Source organism: Meles meles, chromosome 5 (genome assembly GCF_922984935.1).
Source record: "Meles meles chromosome 5, mMelMel3.1 paternal haplotype, whole genome shotgun sequence".
NCBI classification, from domain to species: Eukaryota; Metazoa; Chordata; class Mammalia; order Carnivora; family Mustelidae; genus Meles; species Meles meles.
The window spans coordinates 32,268,318-32,288,214 of record NC_060070.1 but is presented as its reverse complement, the minus strand read 5'-3'; the positions used below and the strand labels follow the sequence as shown (position 1 = coordinate 32,288,214).

Genomic DNA, 19,897 nt, shown 5'->3' with positions numbered 1-19,897 from the left:
TTGTGCGCCAGCCATTCAGAGGCCTCGATTATGCAGAGGGCTGAGGGAACCACTCCATGTGACCCTCTCGGGTGGGACTTTGCAGCTGCTCCGCAGAGCAACTCTCTCACCAAACTCCGCGCCCTTGCGCTCGCGGTGCCAAAAGGCGCCCGCCCCGATTGAAAAGGCTCAGTGCATGCCCGCCCGCGTCACTCCGCGGGCGGAGGACGCACGTCGGGGTGCGGCTCCCTGGCTCACGCGCGGCTCGGGCACTGTCACTCGAGCCCTGCGGAGGACCCGGCGCACCCGAGCGCCTGCCTGGCGGCGGCGGCAGCAATGCACCGAGCATCCCGCGCTCCGGCCACCAGCGTGAGTGCGGACTGCTGCATTCCGGCCGGCCTGCGCCTCGGGCCGGTGCCGGGAACCTTCAAGCTGGGCAAGTACCTGTCAGACCGCAGGGAACCAGGGCCCAGGAAAAAGGTATTAGCCATTCCGACCTCCGCCCCCAGCCTTTCGCCTCCCTTTGCCCTGGCCCTGGCAGGGGTAGATAGGGCAAGTGGAGGAAAGGGGTGGTTGAGTCGTTACCTGCCAATTCTGCCTGGTGGCCCGGGGGACTCCGGTAATTCCCCGCAAGTCGTATTAAGTGAGAGCTGGACGTGGGCCGAGCTGAGGGGAAAGAACATGGCTGAGAGGGGACAGCCCCTGGTGGGGTGCATAGGACTCTTTACGCGCCGTGACCACTCGGAACCCACGGTTTCCCTGGAACTCTGGGGTTTCGTTCGCAGAGGCGTGGCGGGGCCCGGCCTCTCTGCAAATTCGCCTTTTCTGTTTCACAACGCGCGGGGCGTTGAAGGCTTTTCTTAACTTCTTCCCTTCAACGCGCTACTTTAAGGCCTGCATTTACCTTAATTTCATGTGTTGGGGGAGCGGGGGAAATCCTTGGGAATCTCTCAGTTCCCAGGTCCTCTCCCCCACCCTCCCAATTCTTCCCCTCCGCGGATGTCTGCTGGAGGGTTGGAGTAAATGGAGAGAGGGTGAGTCAGGTAATGGCTCGGATTGGGGCTTCCAGGGCGAGAAGGGCCCATCCGCGTGGGACACCGGGTCCGCGCGCCCGCAGCGGGGCTCTGGGAGTCCAGGGTCGCAACTGGGAGGCGTCGGGACCAGCCCGCTTGCTCAGACTCTTGGGGCGCAGACAGACCCCTGACCGCAGCGGGGTTTTAAAAGCCCCCGCCCGCCCTGAGGCGTCCCAGCAGGCAAGGGTCGGCTCACAGCGACGGGGGAAAGAAGGCAGGAGTCCCGTGGGGCGGAAGGAGGACCTTAGGTTTGCCTAGTCTCTGCCGAGAGCTTTCTTGTAAGAAATTGCTCAGGCGCCCTGCCAGCCGGACCTGCATCTGGCTCCTCACGTAATCATTCTCCCACCCCCCACCCTCCGCGGTCTAGAGCCTTCTTTAAATGCGCTTTAATTGCTTTTAAATGGCCGGCTGTCTAGTGCTTTGTTCGCACACTCTCACTACCGGGCTCGCGGGCACTTTGGCACCTAGGTGCTGTGCAGCGAGCGTCGGGAGGCATGAGAAGAAGGTGGAGGAAACTCTGGGTTCTGGGGCTGCCTTCAAATCCTCTCTTCCCTGGTATTCAGGAAGCTCTCAGAACCGCCAGAGCGAGAACTGGGGTGAGGGTGGGAGTGGGGAACGTCTAGGTACCAGACACCCCCAGTCGCTCAGGGAGGATGCTCTCGATCTTGGTATCGCCGAGGTGGGGGAAGAGGGGGAACTGTCGTACTAGCCAGCCTCTTCTCCCTCCCTCAAGCAAGGGTCCTTGGAATTACCTTCCTCCCAGCAGCCCATAGTGGTCTGACCAACGTGAACACAACCGTTTTCCTGAGTCCGGTGGGGTGTTGGATAAACTTTCCCTCTGGGTTGTGGGCCTGGCTGTGGCGCGGGGAAGAACGACCACTGCTTGTGTTGCAGGTGCGCATGGTGAGAGGGGAGCTGGTGGACGAGTCGGGGGGCTCTCCTCTGGAATGGATAGGGTTAATCCGGGCAGCCAGGAACCCCCAGGAACAGACTCTGGAAGCTATTGCAGACTTACCAGGAGGACAGGTACGGTGGGCTTCTCCCCACTGCCAATTCTACCTACCTAACGTTATTGAGGTGGCCACCAATATCAGGAGCAAAGCGCTTTAGCTGGAGGTCTCATTTAAATATCCCAGCAACCCTGTAAAGTAGATACTATTATTTTCCTCATTTGAAGAATGAGAGAAATGAGGTTCAGAGAGATCCAGTAGATTTTCCAGGGTCGCACAGCGTCAGAACAAGCATTCCAACCTTTCCTTTTAGATGTGTTTAGACCGATTACCCAGGAAATGACAGCAAGCTGTCCTGTTCCTTGTGTCCCAGATTTTCTACCGAGCGCTGCGAGATGTCCAGCCAGGGGAGGAGCTGACCGTGTGGTATTCCAACTCTCTAGCTCAGTGGTTTGACATTCCCACGACTGCAACTCCGACACACGACGAGAAAGGTACCAAGTATGAGAGGGCCTCTGGCCAGCCGGGTGGGTGAGAGTCCAGCCCTGGACCAACAGGGCCTTTCCCTCGAGCTGTATAAAACTGAATTCACCCTAAGCAATGTCAACACTCCCTCCTTAAAATCAACAGTAAAGGATAACAGAGACAAAAATCTGCCTCGTGATTGCAGGGAAAAAAACTATTTAAAAAAAATTATTTATTGAGAGAGAGAGAAAGTGGGGCAAGGGGCAGAAGGAGAGGAGAGAGAGAGACCCTCAACCAGACTCCCCGCTGAGTGTGGAGCCCCACATGGGGCTCCATCTCAGGACCTTGAGAGCGATTAACCTACTGACACACCCAGATGCCCCCCAAAATATTCTTTATAAACTTCCTGGGGTCATCTTTTCCTATTACATACCCAGAGACAATCATTTACTCAATTAAGAATCAATAAAGAAGACTTAACATATTATTAATCACATCATGAGCTCCAAAAAGCATAACTCAGACTCAGAATGCTTTTCGAAGGTGGAGGGGCTTCTCTTCACTGGTTTGAAGGAGAGTAATGTACTTTTACAGGATTTTAGAAGCATTACGGTACTTACAGCTGGTCCGTTGGCAGGTACTGAGGCCCTTCCATTTAAATGGTATTTATTCATTTCCCCTCCCTACTTAAATTGAATCTGGGATGTATCCCAGTTTCTTCTCAGATTTATTTGATCCCTTCCAAAGCCAAGAGTGGATTTATGCAAATTAAGGGGCAGTGACTAAAGAGAAGAACATTTCAAACCTTCCCTAGAACACTGAAGAACACTTTCTGTGAAAGAAAGCTGGGAGGTGCTAAAATAGTTAAGATCTTGAGACCTCCCTTTTAATTCACAAAGCTTCCAAGACTTTTCTCCTTCACAACTGTTTTAGTGTGCAGTTTCTCCTAAAGACACAGTTATGTTTAAAGTCAACACAATGAATTCTGTAAAATATTTTAATGTGCTCTTCTCCTGAATTGCCTGCTTAAGTCTCATCACTTTAGAAATGGGGTTAAAGATATTAATACAAATGTGAGCATTAAGAAACATTCATGAATAAGACAGAATGAAGTTTATTCGGAAGGATGAAACACTTCACTTCAAAGTATCACTGTCTTGTGGGTGGATCTGTGCATACGGTATTCATAAAGCATTATCCTAGTTTGGTCCTTGTATCACACTGTATTAAACTCTCTTGTCAACTTCTTCCAGTAAAAGAGAAACATGATAAAAGCCCTGTAGTGGAGAACTCTCAAATCAGCCACCACTGGACAATTCTAACAGCTGCTGACCTTTCGGAGCCAGACATTTCTACACAGAACACCTCTCCTTAGGCACTCTCAAATAGTACAAAAGCAACTTGTTTGAGTGGTGGCCCTTGTGTTTTCATTTCAGCCAACTGATGTCAGAATAGACACCATTTTCCTTTTGGGAATGCATGGGTTATTTTGAACCCTGACTTCCCCACCTTTGAAATGCTTGAAATCTTGGCAACCTCAGGGTTACACCCAAGGAGATGAGGCAACGTCACTTATGAAGTGTGTTTGATACTTTTGGCATAGGCTGGATTTCAGAGTCCAGAGAACATGTCAGTTGGTTAGGATAAACTGAAAAGGAACATACTGAAACAGGAACACATTTGTTACCCCTTGAAAAGAGTAAGAAATAAGTAGAGATGGCTGCTATTCTTCCATTATTGACTAACTCCAGTGGGTTTAAATTCCATGGGAAGCTTAAGTAAAGTACCAACCCTTTGTTTCATGGATAAAGCTTTCTTGGCTTTGCAATTGACTAGACTCATTCTGGGGCAGCCTCTGAAAACTCCTTCTTTAAAAAGGGGTGATGAGAGGAAGGTTCTGAGAAGGGAGGTTATTTAAGATATTAAATCAGCATACCCATTACGGGTACCCAGGAAATCTCCCCCCCCCCAGATTTATTTTGAAAGCTGCTCAATACAAGGTAACAAAAACATTGAAATGATTTTATCTAAGTCTTCCATAAACAAATAGGTTAACTTCTCAGAGGCAAATCCTCCCCCCCCCCCCACCTTTTACTTTCTGTTCTACCTTGGCTTCAGCTGAAATAAACAGATCCTTACTTGAACCTCCATCTTAGTTATCTAGGGGGACTACTTGCTTTATGCAAAGCCAAAAGTAAAATACACGAAGGGAGGAAGGTCTGGAATTTCTTCCAGTTGTTTTTATAGTGATGTTTTAGAAGTTTGAACTGCTTGTGTGCAAGGGGAAGGGAATTTAACTTGTCCACTAAATTTAATGAGACAGACATATTTTGGGTACTTCCTTGTGGCTCAACTAACTTCTTTCTCACAAACACCCTTCAGTATTACCAATCAACTGTAACATTAAAAAAGAAACCCACTGCTAGATCGTTGTTCTGTGTCCAGACGTAATGAGACCTTTTTAAATGAAAATTAACTACCATGTGATCAAAATCTGTTTCATACATGTGTCTCTTAATTGTGTTCCCAGAACCTGGCAAAATTAAAAGAAGTAATGTTAATAATATTAAACACGAGAAAAGACTTGATGCCAAAACATCTATACCGTTCCTGGTAGAGAGTTGTACACTTATACACTGAGTATCTCCATGTATCTATATATATATATTCACTTATTTCATAAAAAATAAACTATCTTTCCCAAGAACTTTATTATTAAGCTTGGATTTGTGTAGCTCTCTAGGAGTTAATTAATTACTCCAGGTGAAACAACTGACAAGATAATGCAACATCATCCTTCAGTTTTTAGAATATCAGGACGCAGGGCTTTTTCTTTTCTCTCATCAAATTAAATGGGGTTAAAGAGGAAATAAAGATACAAATAATTTTGAAGAATAGCAGATCCTAGTCCCTATGTGGTCCTTCAGTTGGTCACGCTGCAGGAAAACCTCAGGCAAAATGTTTAAGGCTGGGAGGGGGTGGGAAGGGTGCGTAGTGGACATAAAAGGCATTGTTCTATGAAAAGGAATGATTACATATGGCCCATACATACAAGATATTGTCTTGCCTGGTAATGAGGCGCTCACGACCATTAGATTGGTCTTTGTTCAGTTTATCCAAACTCCTTGACATACGCCACCTATTCTGCAAACGCCAACAGATGGGCCCGGGCACAGCACAGCTTCAACACTTGATTTAAAGCAACAGCTGCTCTCTGTTCTGGTCTCTTCCCGGGCCAGTCTGCCTGAGCGCTGCCCTCCCAACGAGGATTTGCTCGGATGGCCCGGAGGAAGTCTTCGTTGGAAAGGCACAGATCACCCCTTTGGCCTCTTGAGTAATCCCAGGGGATGGAGATGTTGACAAAGTTGGCCATTTGGGGCTTCTCGGGGTCCTTGTTTCCGGGGGGGGGAGGGTGCCGAACTAACTCACTTATTCGCTGTACCCAAGAATACTCCTGTTCCTCCTCATACCGCTGGTCAAAATCTGGACTTTGCCTTGGGTGCGCTTTCTTTCTCCCTTGCTAGTTCGCCTCTCACTGGGTCGCTTTCCTACTCTTTCTCGCCCAGGGGAGGAGCGCTACATTTGCTGGTACTGCTGGAGGACGTTTAGATACCCCAACAGCCTTAAGGCCCACCTACGTTTCCACTGCGTGCTCAGCAGCGGCGGTAGCCGAGCCTACCTGCACCACGAGCACGCGGCTCGCCAAGGTGCTGCCCCGGCCGCGGATGGCCTTCACTTCTCTCCCAAACCCCTGGCGCCTGACTTTGTCGCGGCCGCCCCCGCTGGCCCTCTGCGGTCCCACCCGCAGGCCCCGCCGCCCCTCCAGGTCTGCGGAGCTCGGGAGAGCATTAAGCGGGAGGCCTCTTCTGCGCCCTCCGCCCCTTCACCGCCCCCGGCCAAGTGGGGGCAGTCCAAGAAGGGCAAGGAGCAGCCGGACCGCGCCCTAGACATGAGCGGGGCCTCCCGGGGACACGGCCACTTTCTCGGCATCGTGGGCGGCTCCCCAGCGGGGGGCGGAGGCCTGGCCTTCTATCCCGGAGTGCGCTCGGCTTTCAAGCCTGCGGGCTTAGCCAGGGCGGCGGCGGCGGCCGCACACGGCGACCCCTACCGGGAGGAGGGTGACGGCAAACCGGGGTCCGGCCTGGCCTTAGGCAGGCTGCTGGGCGGGGGCCGTGCGGGCGGGCGCCCCGGAAGCGGGGAGAACCCCGCGGCGGGCAGCACCGGCCACCACCTTCACCACCACGCGCACCACCACCATCACCACTCTAAGTGCCTGCTCGCGGGGGGACCGCCCCCGCCGCCTCCGCCTGGCCTACCCTGCTCCGGGGGCCTGCGCGGCTTCCCTCTGCTCCCTGGCCCCCCGGAAGAGGCGTCAGCCTTTAAGCATGTGGAGCGCGCCCAGCCCGCCGCGGCTGCGCTGCCGGGAGCGCGTTTCGCCCAGCTGCCCTCTGCGACCCGGCTGCCCGTCGAGCGCTGCGCGCTGCCGGCCCTCGACGCGGGCGGGCTCAAAGCCTACCCCGGTGGCGAGTGCAGCCACCTGCCTGCCGTCATGCCCGCTTTTACCGTCTACAACGGAGAGCTACTCTACGGCTCGCCGGCCGCCGCCGCTTATTACCCGCTCAAACTGCACTTCGGCGGGCTGCTCAAGTACCCAGAGTCCATCTCCTACTTCAGCGGGCCTGCGGCGGCGGCGGCGGCGGCTGCGGCCGCCGCTCTAAGCCCTGCGGAACTGGGCTCCTTGGCGAGCATCGACCGAGAGATCGCCATGCACACGCAGCAGCTGTCGGAGATGGCGGCCGGGAAAAGCCGCGGCCGCCTGGACGCGGGGACGCTGCCACCGGCCGTCGTGGCGACGGGTGGCCCTGGGGGTGGCGGCAGTGGAGGTGGCGGCGCGGGCAAGCCCAAGACCGGCCACCTGTGTCTCTACTGCGGCAAGCTGTACTCGCGCAAATACGGGCTCAAGATTCACATGCGGACGCACACGGGCTACAAGCCGCTCAAGTGCAAAGTGTGCCTGCGGCCCTTCGGCGACCCCAGCAATCTGAACAAGCACATCCGGCTGCACGCCGAGGGCAACACCCCCTACCGCTGCGAGTTCTGCGGCAAGGTGCTGGTGCGCCGCCGGGACCTGGAGCGCCACGTCAAGTCCCGCCACCCCGGACAAAACCTGCTCGCCAAGGCGGGCGAGGACCCAGGCACAGAGCCTGACTACCTCCCGGAGCCCGGGGAGCCCAAGAGCGACAACGACAGCGACGTGGACGTCTGCTTCACGGACGACCAGAGCGACCCCGAAGCCGGAGGCGGCGGCGAGCGCAACTCGTAATGAGTTGGCTCGGGAAAGGGTGGGCTTGGGGGGCGTGGACAGAGATGAGAAGATGGGGGTGGTTCTGTTTGGGGAGAAGAGGAGCTCCTGGAGATACGAAGGATCCGGTTGACAGAGCCGTTTTTATTCTGGTCGGGCGCCAGATTTGGAAGAGGGAGAGGTTCCAGGTCCGCTGCTTAAACTCAGAGCAAAGGTTTAGAAGTGTCTCAAAAAAAAAAAAAAAAAAAAAAAAAAAAAAAAAATCTGGCCTTCTGCGCCGCCCGAGGGCTGCGGGTGTCCGCGCGTCCTAGGCCCTTGGACTCCGCAGATAGGCACTCCCACGAAACGCCCAGGAGGTCTACTCTCAAGGTTTAAGATCGCATTCATGTGAACTTCACAGCGCCCTTGAGGGCGCCGATTTTTGATTGCTATGTATTTAAAAATTTTTCTTTTCTGTGGAGGAAATTGTGCCTTTTGAAACGACTTTGTGTGTGTGTGTGTGTGTGTGTGTGTTTGTGTTTTACATTAGCATTTCACGATATAGGCAAAACAGTAGTCACAGTTCGGTAGATGTGACAACCATACATTTGTTTCCATTTCATCTGTTCTCGGGTCAAAGACTACGCCTTCCTGCATTGACTATATAGTGGTAGCAGGTGTACAAATTGGTCAAGTTGCAATTATTTATAAGAGAATAATGACAAATGTAAAATATCTAAAGCATGAATCTAAAAGCACGCAATATATAATTTTAAGGAAAATGTCTTATTTGGTAGAGTACAACTGTGATGTATATTGTTTTACACTGAATGGTGTACAGTGGATTTAGTATTTTGGTCTTGGTTCCAGTTTGTGCAATCTTTAATAAAAATAAAATACAAATGAGTTTCTTCACTTAACGATTTCAGTAGATCTTTTAAAGAGAGTTTAATTTCAAAACAATTTAAGAGGAGACTCCATAGTAAAATGAATCATAGGACACTCCAAAGACTTTGATTATTCATAAAATAAATGTTAAGTGGTGTTTTAATAGGGAAATATAGCATTTTCAATATGTGCACTTCACAGGCTCCCAGATAGCAGGCAAAGCAATAGTTTTCTGAAACCATTGTTAATTATGCTAAGAGTTTTCATATTTAGGAAAGAACTAATGACCTTCAAGGAAAAAAATGCATATTCCTCATCAAAAAGACTTATAGAACTGTAGAATCATTATTTCTTCTTATGAAATGTTTTGACAAGGGGATTTTCCTTGGGATGCAAAGGAGGGAAACTTGCGCAGTGCTTTTTATGATTCATACACTTTAGCATTCATTCAACACATGCTAAAGGAGGTACTGATCTACTGGTCTGTGTAGCTTTCTTTTCACCATGCACTCTTTCCAATGATCTTGTGCTTTTGGTATGTGTCCCATTTTACCGTCAAGAAAATACACACTTCAAGGTCACTAGGAGGCTCACAATGAGAAGAACAGAATTAGAAACAATGACTTTATTTATGGATATAAAAAAATTAATGCTAGCTAATGGAAGACTATGATAAAAAATAGATTTCTGTGCACTAAAATTGGAAAGCACCCTCTCCCCTTCCTACGCCACCCCCAACCCCATATTCAGGGGAGGATTTCACTGAAGTTTCCTCAAAGTGGAGGATTAGTTATCCCCTCCACTAAGGTCAGGTACCCTAAGAGCTCAGGTCTGTAGTGCTCTTCCCAGAGGTTGGTGGGAAGATTCTTGTAGGTCACTAAATGACCTGGATATGATCCTGATGACTTAACTCAGTTAAAAATGACTTTTATTTTCTGGATCCTGAGTACTGCAGCAATCACCACCCTGCTGTCTCCCAGTTGGGACCAGGTCCTTAGTCACAGGGTGGCTGGCAGGGACTTTTTCTAACCCATCACAGCAAGAGATATGGGTGGAGGGAGGGAGAAGGCATCTTACTTCTATAGGGGCTCATGAGCAAAAAGACATTTTTTCCTATGAGAAAACTTATTGAGGGAATTTTAGGGTTTTAGCATCAACTGACCAGAAAATGTTTTGCTTTGTAAAAGAAAGCTCAAAAAGAAAGAAAAGAAATATATGTGGATTAACACGTATATATGGTGACAATGAAACTGCCACTTATTGAGGGCTTACTCTATGCCAAATCCTCGTGCTATCTGTAGTTCTTTCCTCCCTGCAGAAGATGACCATGGGCTTGGTGCACTAGGTTCAGTGATGCCCTGACACAGACTGGACCCAAGTAAACCCAAGCTTCTGCCTGTTCAGCTTGCTCCAGGCACCCAGGACTTACTTCTCACTGCCTATGTAGAATCATAGTCCTATCCTTCGAAGCAATTATTGCCTGAAACAAAATCCATCCTAACAGAGAAATATTTGAAAACTTTCCTGCAATCAGACTGTGTAAGTCCTCAGGGAAAGTGAGAAAGGCTGTCCAGATTTAAAATATGAAAATTTTATCTGCTGTAAAAATCTTGTTTCTTTCTTTCATTAGCTAGCTCACTACTAAGTCTTATAACTACTGTTTTAAAGAAATAAAAAGTTTGGTCAAAGGAAATACATTTAAAATTGATAAAGATTTAATAAAACAACAAACCCCTAGACTTCTTTTCCCCTTTATTAATATTGACTAGGTTATTAAAATAAATTTCAGTATAAAAAATGAAAGTTGAATATAGATTTAAAAGGTTCTTAATAGCAGGTCATTTGTAACTCTCCATAGGTTGCCTCGAATAACCTGTATATTTGTCCATGGATGTGCACACTATCATATACAATGAATATGATTATTTTAATGTTGAAGTCAAATTAGTGATGCACAATCAGTAACATTAATTCTACTTATTTAAATGACAGTTGAATTACTGTTTCTCAGATGGCTTCTTTTAATCTCCAATCCCTTTGTCTCCCATTACCAGACTCCAACACTCTATCCTTCTCATCCTGATGACCACAACTAACTTTGAAGGTTATGCGAAAGCCACTGGAAGCTTCTAAGATTTTAACTAAATATTTTGCATAAAGAGAATAAAAAATGATAGGAGGATTTATATATTTTAGAAGTAAAAGTATCTAGGTTGTTTGGGCCTTAGTAAATTTGAACATTAAAATGTTTTGCTAATCTAAATAAATCAAACACTCGTTCTTGTCTCTCCCACTTACTTACTTGGTATCTTGGGCCAATCTCTCTACTGCCTCAATTCCGTCATCTGTAAAACAGGTTGAAATAAGCAACAGGGAGGTTGTGAGGATTGAATGAGTTAATGCAGGTAAGCTGCTTAGAATAAAGCCTGATGCATATAGTAGGCTCTCAGACAATATTAAAATAACCCTAGCAACTCTGTTTCATTTTGTAGACATCAACCAACGAGATAAGGGTTAACGCCCTTTTAGAAGCATTAGCCCCTCGTCTTCCTGTTGGTTCACTTCTAGCCGGGGACAAACTCGCCCCAGCTTCAGTAAATAAAGGCCTTTCATACTGTGGCTGCAGGGAAACTTCGTTAGACCCCTTATCAAGTCACCTTCCCCTTTTAAGCTCAGACATCGACCTGTTCCAGCGCCTCATAGCGGTTAAGTAGCAGGAAAAACGCTCTCCGTCTGTTTTCACTAATTTCTGACACACACGGCTGTGCGGTGAGTTTAAGGAGAAGCCTGCGGAGGAGGTGAGCGCGAGCACATCTCCCCTCCCGGGTCGAGCAGAGAGCGAAACACACAGAAAGAGTTGCAATTAATTCCTCAACATTCTGCTCTACGGGAAGTTCATTTCCCGCCTAGACTGGAGGGAAGGAGGTGAGTGGCGGCGGGGCTCCAGGGTAGACCTGAACTTCAGGGGAGCGGAAGGAGCGTTTGGTGGTGTGGGTGCTGGGGCGCCCGGGACGTGAGGGCAGTGATTGGCCACACCCCTTCCGTCCGAACGCTCTCATTGGCTCATTCCTTGGAGCCCAGGGATGCTATTGGTGGCAGGCTGGCGTCGCGCGAAGGTTTGGGCAGGTGCGGCCTCCCAGGAAGCCCGGACCCATTGGCCGTGCGGCCGCCTGAGTGGGTGCCGCGGCGACAGGTAGTGAGTGTGGCGCTGCTGCAGCTCACGGCTTCGCTCTTCCTGGGAACAGGGGTGTTTGGGTTCTGGGTTGGGGCAGAGGTGTGGGAGTCTCGCCACGTTCAGGTGTAGTGTCTGGGAGCCCTGGTGGGGAGAGAAACGCGGGGCGCGCCTTCCACCCCCTACCCCTGCAGCGCGCAGCAGGAGGCGGAGGGAGTTCCTGGCGCCTGACAAGTCCTTGTCGACGTGCCCCTGCCCTGCTGCAGCGGGGAGCTGCGGCACCAGCGCTGCGGCGCCCTCGCCATCTGCTGCCTCCCCAAAGGGAAGGAGGGGGGCATAGGCGCTGGCGCCGTCGGGAGGTCAGACTTGACCCCTGACCACCCAGGTGTGAGCTGTGAAGGGGAGGACTCAACAGACGTCTGGGCCCACGTGTTTAGTTCCAGAAGGAGCGTGGCGCTCGCTCCGGGCTGGGTGACCTTCCTACAAAAGATGAAAGGAGCGCTTCTGTCATCTGCGACTGTAGTTTAATTCAAATTAGGTGTAACCAGTTGTACGACAGACAACGTGTTAAATCCTTTGGCTAGAGAACGGTCCCGAGGTCCTTAAAAAAAGAACCAAGGTTGGGTGGACTATTCGTATGCACGTAAATCCTTTAAGGACACTGATTTTATTTCAAGTGCAATATGTTTTCTTGTTTAAATTTTAGCATTTCATGTAAGGAGAGAAGAAGTAAAGCACGATTTATTAAAAAGATGAACGTAATAGATGAGCATAAAAGGCATATTTTTGCAATGAGAATCAAACGGATTGAGGAACATTTTCATGTAGAGTGAGGAAATTTTATTACAAAATGAAACTTATTCGATATCCAAATATCATGAGTATTGTCTACCTTTTTTTCCCTCCTATCCACATATGCTTTTGTATACTGTAGGAAATGGCTGCAAATACACATTTCGTATTCTTCCATCCAAGTACTAACCAGGCCCGACCCTGCTTAGCTTCCGAGATCAGACGAGATCGGGCGTGTTCAGGGTGGTATGGCCGTAGACACATTTCGTATTCTTAATGTTGGCCGTATCATAATGTTTCTATAAGAATTTAAGTAGAGAATGATTTAAAATCCAACGTTCCATGGCAAGTTGTATCTGAATGGGAGACACTCAATTCCAGCGATTTGTGTAGAAAGCCTCAGGTGGAAATGTTTTATGTGACAGGAAATATAGTGAAGAGAAATGTAATAGCAGATGGCTTTACATAAGAACACAGTGAAGGTCAAAGATATTTATTTATTTATCTATTTATTTATTAGATCCTTGACAACCGGCAGAAAGATAAGATTCTATACTCGACACTGAGCAGTTGATTCCTGAATTATCACCTTAAGGTAAATGGAAACACGACCAGGTCAGGTTTAAGCTCACTTGAGTGCATTGGACCATAGCAGAACACATCTGTGAGCAACAAAATGCTTTCAGGTATGCTAAAAGTCAATCTAATAAGAAATGAGTCTATGTAACATGTCACATTTTATAAGCTTATTTGTAATTTTCAGCAAGCTGGAGAAAGAAATGCCTTAGCAGCCAAGAAGACATAGAGAAAAGAAAATACATTAGAGGATTTATATGATAGGCTTTCTGAATTATTTATAGTTACTTTGCTGAAATGTGGTCTCAGGTACTGCCTTTGTCATTTGTATGTGATTGTACATATATTGTGCCCCATATTTGTTTCCCAAATCAATTTATGTATTATTGGTTTGAATTGGTTGTTTAGGAATTAATGATACTCATTTTGGCCAATATTTTCCTAATAAAGTGAGAAAAAAATAGCTTTGCCTTGAAGTTTCCTGGATAGCACTCATTTCATTAAACCTTCATTATCTCACTTAATCTTTATAACAACCTATTTTCCAGATAAGGGAAATGAGGTTTGTGTTGCACAGCTAACTAGAAATATTTCCAGGATTCATCCCTAGACCTGCTGACTACACAGCCTCATTCTCAACATTCTGTATGTTCTCTTTTAAAGCACTGTCATCTGACTGACATAGGAGGTATCTGGAAATTCAGTAACTGGATCCAGTGAACGTTTCACAGGACAGAGATGAGGTGAGCTGAAAGATTAATGGGTTCCCAGACTTTTCCAGCTGGAGCCAGAGTAAAATTAGAGACCATCTTTGGCTTGTAGGGACTTGAAATTATTTAGATTCTGGTAAATTCTTATAAGGCTGGGTTTAGTTCAAACTAGCCTGATTTGGTTTTATTAAACACAAAGATGTGCATATAGGGGTTAGTCTAGAGTGCATTACCAGTGTTCCTGCTGACTCTAGGAAGAAAGTTATGGTAGTTGGGTTCTGTTGAGAACTGCAGGACTTATTGGGACCTATTTCCAAGTTAGGACCTAAAAAATCTCCCAGGCTTCTAGCACTCCTTGGGATTGATCACCAGTGATATAGTTGTCAGTTTTCAAACTCCTTTCTCATGTAGGAGGCTGGGTTCCTGGGAGTCTGGGCCAAGCAAGGAGCAGGGGTAGCGCTGGATTGGCCTGAAGCTGCTCTGCCAATGGTGGACCTGAGGGTGATCAGAAAGAGAAATACAGGGTTCGAATCAAAATAGAATGCCAGGCCCGTTATCATCCGGAAAGAGCCAGGTTGAGGCAGAATCCCAGTAGTTACAAGGTAGTAGGGATGAAATCAAGCTAGAACAGGAAGGTTGGGATAGAATGAAAGAGGTAGAGAAGGAGTGATACCTTCAACACTGGAACCTGGAGAGAGGCATTTTTTAATAAGTTAACTTTGTTTTTTTAAAAGAGGCAATATGCTAATGTATTCAAAGATAATAACTGTATAAATAAGTTTATATGTAGAACTCTTAATTTCTCATTTATGTACACTCCTGTCCACCCAGAGATAATTGCTAGTGGTAGATTAATTGTGAAACTCACTGGCAGGACCTGTACTTAATTTTGTCTTTTTCTTTAATTTCTTAAATTTTTCTTAATTTTGTTCTTTCTTAAAGTGATTTCCCCAAGTTCTGGGAGTTGCAGAACCTACAAAATCTGGATCTGTACTTTATAACCAGTTATTTTAGTTTCTTTTTGTTAAGTATAAACACTCAAGAATGGATATACTTAAGCTGGAGATTTTTTTTTCCTGTGTCTTGTGTTTGAATTTTTTAAAAAATCATATACTCTGAAGGTTTTTGCAGAGCAGCCCAAAAAGAGCTTCCTCATTCTTTTTCTTCCTTTTAAGCTGCATAATATTCTATCATATACACAAACATAGGTTATTTAACCAATTCTTCTATTGACGGCAGTCGGGTTATTTTCTATAAAGAAAGCTTCAATGAATAGCTTGTGCTAAGTGATTTTGTACGCAAGGGGCAGGTATTTGGAAGGTGAGGTGCATGTTGGGGAAATGGTCAGTGAACTGAGCTGACCAGCAGTGTCAGAACTAGACCAACCTGTAGGAAATGGATGAAGGGCTGACTGCTCATTCCTTGTCTTTGTGATTGTAAGGCTAAGTCACCCTTCGCTCTTGACCATATTCTGCAATAGGGAGACCAAACACTGAGGGCCTCCATCTGTCCTTTTGTTCTCTTGGGAATTTGGCAGATAATCCTTGAGAGACCTGAGCTATAGCACTGTACTTCTCCAGGTCAGGCAACATGGAAATCCTAATGTTAGATTAACATGGGAAATATGTGTTTGTGTGCACATGCATCCGAACTTTTAAAATTCTCTCCTGTGAACATTACCATCAAATTTTGATTTCCCTGTGACGTGTATTATTTAAAAGTACTTTATATAAAACCATCTTTGGGATTATAATTCAGACCTATAACTGGATGACCGGAGTGTGGGCCTATGGTAAGTAGTACGTACAGAGCGTAATCCACACCAGCTGTAGAATAGCGGCCGGCACTCCAGTAGGGAAACAAATGAATGCAAATGAGATGCACTTGGCCACGGAACAAAGATGAAAATGACATTCACTTGTAAATGAGTTTTCTGTGTTTGATGTAAACAGAATGACATGTATTTTGCAGGAAGACCTCCATGACCTTAGGATAGTTGTTGAATTCATTACATGGAGGTGCACATGTTTCTGACATTTTATCATTATTAGTGTATCTCATGATCTAACCATCTCTAGGCTTTTATTTAGAAGCATCTCTGTGACTTTCTGGCACAGAGGTAAGGTGAGATGTTCATCACTGACAACTTAAATGCTGCGGAATAAAACTTGAATCTGGCACCTTGCACTCAGATAAGGGCACAGCTGGTCTGATAGAGCTCAGGATCATGAGGAAGAGCATCAACTTCTCAGCTTTGCCTTCCATCGCTAGTTGTGGGTCCCCAGCCTGGATATTGGCTTACACATTAGACTTGATTGATATGTAGCTTTGCTTTTGAGTCTTATTCATCTTTCAATCCCCTTTGAAATCTCTCCTCTTCTCTGTAGCCTTCCCTGACTGTCCCAGTCCAAGGTGGTCTTTTTTTCTTTTGGACTTCCACAGCAAGTGGTCTGTGATACTCATAAATTGCTTATTTTGTCAAATGCATATATTGGATTACGTCATTTGCTTTTAAAGATATCCTTGGCAGGGATGCCTGGGTGGCACTGTTGGTTGAGCATCTGACCCTGGGTTTTGGCTCAGGTCGTGATCTCAGGGTCATGAAATTGAGTCCCATGTCAGCTCCATGTTCAGCATGGAGTCAGCTTGTTTCTCTCTACCTCTGCTCCTCCCCACGATGCTGGCTCTCTCTCTCTCTCTGGAATGAATAAATAAGTCCAAAACATATCCTTGGCATGCTTTACACATAGCTATTCAGCAAATATGCCAGAATTAATTGATTAGACACCCTGAATTTCTGATTCTTTTGAAAACTACGATGAAGCACTGAGAGCCTGCCATGTACCAGGCACTGTACTGGCTCAGGATACAGGGTGATGACGATAGTCTCAAGCTGCTCATGGTCCAGTGAGAGGGGCAAACACAGAAACAGAAACTGAAAGCATGATATGCTGGCTATGGTGATGGAGATAAGCACAGAGGAAGGGCACCTCTCAGTCAGAGAGAGGAGGGTGAAAGTAGGGAAGGAGTGAAATAGGGAAAGACTTAAAAGTTAAATAGGGAGGGGACACTTGGAACTGTCTTAAAAGATGGGTAGGCGTCATCTAGGTCAAGGGTAAAGGGAGATGGAAGGACATTTCCAGGGACAGAATAGCATCAACGAAGAAGCTGAGTAGAGAAGCAGCAGGCAGAAGGAGAGCAGCAGAGTGAGAGAAATTCTCACTCATCTCACTCTCACTCATCAGCAGTGCTGCTGGAGGGCAGAGTGGCAGGCAGGCAGTATTGCTGAGAGTCGGGGACCCATCTGTGAGAAAGTGTGGTACGGTGGTTAAGAGAGTGTATGGGCTTGGGAATTAGGCAGAGCCAAGTTTGCATCCTGGCTCTGTATCCTCCTGGCCATGGAAAGAAACTTGGCTGAATTACTTAACCTCTGTATGCATCAATGTATTCATCTGTAAAATGGGAACAACAATGGCATTCCGCTTAAAGGGTTCTTGTGAGGGTTAATTGAATTTATGTTTGCAAAGTGCATAGCACAGGGTAAACATTCAAAGGGTGTTGGCTAATTGTTTTTAAGAGACTGGGGAGTTGCCCAGGGGTCATAAAGAGAGGGCCCCTGGAACGTTTAAGCTGGTACTGACAGGCAGTTTGGATGGTAAGAGGACAGTTTGGGAGGCAGGGAGACCAATTAGGAGGCAGTCGTATTTAGCATTTCAGTTGATAGGTCATGAGGGACAGTGGAAATCGGGTTGAAGAGGGCATAGAGTTAAATCTGAGGTAACGTCCATGGGATTTTGTGACTGAGTAGGGGAATGTGAGCAATAGAAAGGAGTCATGTATATTAATAAATGGACAGCTGCAAAGTGTTCAGTAGTATTATACTGTGTCCAGGGCTATTGGTAAATACACATCATTTCAGGTCAGGGTGATCTTAGAGGTGTTGTTCTGTTTTGTTGAGAAATAGAACCTAAAAAAAAAAAAAATCTGATATGTTACAATATATAAATAACAAAAGTTTATGTTAACACCTCACAAAAACAAAACTAGAGATAATTATAGTGTAAGGAAAACACTAGCTTTGCCAATAATAGAAGGTAATAGCAATATATAAATAGCTCCTGGGGCACCTGGCTGGCTCAGTCAGTGGAGCATGAGACTCTTGATCTTACAGTTGTGAGTTCGAGCCCCATGCTGGGTGTAGAGATACTTAAAAAATAAATAAATAAAATTCAAAAAAGTAAATAGCTCATTAAAATTTATGATGAGGCCTCATGATTCCAGTAACTAAATGGCAGACAATAAGAATTAACCAAGTGGCTGGTAAACAAAGGTGTGCAAACATGTTCTTTCTCATAAAAATCAAAGATAGGCACATTAAAATATCCTTAAATATGAAAATTAGATAAAAATTTAAGATAATGCCAGTAATATTCTGGAATTGGTATTGAGTACATTTTGTTGATGTCACTAAAACTGTTTGTCCAGCAATGTGGAAAAAAATTGCCAGGAAGATAGATATCTCTGTCTCTGTCTCTATGTCTGTATATTTGTGCTCAGAACTCACATTTCTGAGGATTTATTCTAGAAAAACATTTAGCAATTTGGCAAAAGCATAAAGCGATATGCACATGGTTTTTCACTGCAGCATTAAGTCTTACAGCAAAGAAAGAAAGGAAAATTAAAAGAGAGCAACCTAAGTACTCAGACTTAACATGGTTATTTAGGGAATATCAATATTATGGTATACTATGAAGCAATGTTAAAAATAATTATTAAGAGGAACACTGGGTGCCTCAGTCAGTTAAGGGTCTGCCTTCGGCTCGGGTCATGATCCATGGTCCTGGGATTGAGTCCCACGTCGGGCTCCCTGCTCAGTGAGGAGCCTGCTTCTCCCTCTGCCTGCCACCTGCCGGCTTGTGCCCTGTCTCTGAAAAATAAATAAATAAAATCTTAAAAAATAATTACTAAGATAAAACAGTGGAAGAGTCTTCATGAAAATATTAAGTGAGAAAAGCTGAATAAAACTGATTGTCCATTATGATTGTAGTTTGAAGTATATGTATTTATGTAAAGACTAGAAAGTAATACACAGAGCCCGAAAGTCCTTGTGCAGTGCTTAAACATATTCTCATGTGCCCTATGTTGTCTGTTCAATTTTACTTTAGCAAGTGTAATTCTGTGACATTAAGTAATTGTTAACATTTTGTTATTTTTCATTGCTTATGTATTTTAAAGTACGTTATAGTTAGTATGACATATTAGCCTTTAATAATTGAGTGTGCATCAAAAACATTTTCTCCAGAACCGTAATATAATCGAGCAAAGTGAATGATTCCTTAATATCTAGTACCCAGTCCACAGTCAGATTTTCCCAGTTTACATTTTCTTTTCAAAACTGAAATAACGTGCTGAGTCTGCCCAGCCCAGTGGGATTGTTCAGTGCTGAGAGTGACTGGCTCCCAGGTCCCTGGTGCCATGGTGGTGAGTCTCAGCCCTCTGGGTCTCTCGGCAGGGAGCCCTAGGAGTAGGACAGCTGGCTCAGAGACGGTGGACTCCATCTGCAAGTAGAGCTGTTTCTTTTTTCCTGCCCTCTGCTCCTGGGAGCTGAGGGCATAGGCTTTTAGACCCTTGGAGCCAGCTGGCAAAGAGGAGTGGGAAACCAGCCAGCAGGTCTGTGCTTCGGATGAGGAACTTTGGATCGTTGTCTTTGTCAAGCCAGTTGTGGAAGGTCCCAAGATTTCACACAAACCTCTCCTACTCTGCTTGGCACTGCCAGTTCCCAAACACCTGGCCAAGATGTTGATTTACCTCCTTTATGGTTTGTGGGAAGAACTGTCTCTTCTTTTAACTAGTTGGACCTTCTGACTCAAATCAGGCCTTAAAAAAAATAAAACAAAAAATGATGATGAGGGATATAACTACCTAATAAAGTTATCAAGGCTGTCCTACAACTTTTATAAAATTAAGCAAAAGCCCCAAACAAACAAATGAACAAACAGAAAACAAGGAAG

At 46.2% G+C, this 19,897-nt stretch overlaps 1 protein-coding gene across 1 annotated transcript; it reads left to right on the top strand.

The window, feature by feature from the left end:
- The first annotated feature begins 315 nt into the window (after window positions 1-315).
- Window positions 316-7,790, top strand: PRDM13 (PR/SET domain 13). Its single transcript, XM_046006052.1, has 4 exons — window positions 316-459; window positions 1,947-2,078; window positions 2,376-2,496; window positions 6,034-7,790. Exons 1-4 carry the CDS (start codon window positions 316-318, stop codon window positions 7,788-7,790), a joined length of 2,154 nt encoding a protein of 717 aa, XP_045862008.1.
- The last annotated feature ends 12,107 nt before the right edge of the window (window positions 7,791-19,897 follow it).

What these genes read in the sequence shown, in the direction of transcription:
- PRDM13 (XM_046006052.1), top strand. Translation starts at nt 316, where the DNA reads ATGCACCGAGCATCCCGCGCTCCGGCCACCAGCGTGAGTGCGGACTGC. An exon ending in CAGACTTACCAGGAGGACAG is followed by an intron (nt 2,079 to 2,375) that starts GTACGGTGGGCT and finishes CTTGTGTCCCAG; the next exon opens with ATTTTCTACCGAGCGCTGCG. An exon ending in TCCGACACACGACGAGAAAG is followed by an intron (nt 2,497 to 6,033) that starts GTACCAAGTATG and finishes TTTCTCGCCCAG; the next exon opens with GGGAGGAGCGCTACATTTGC.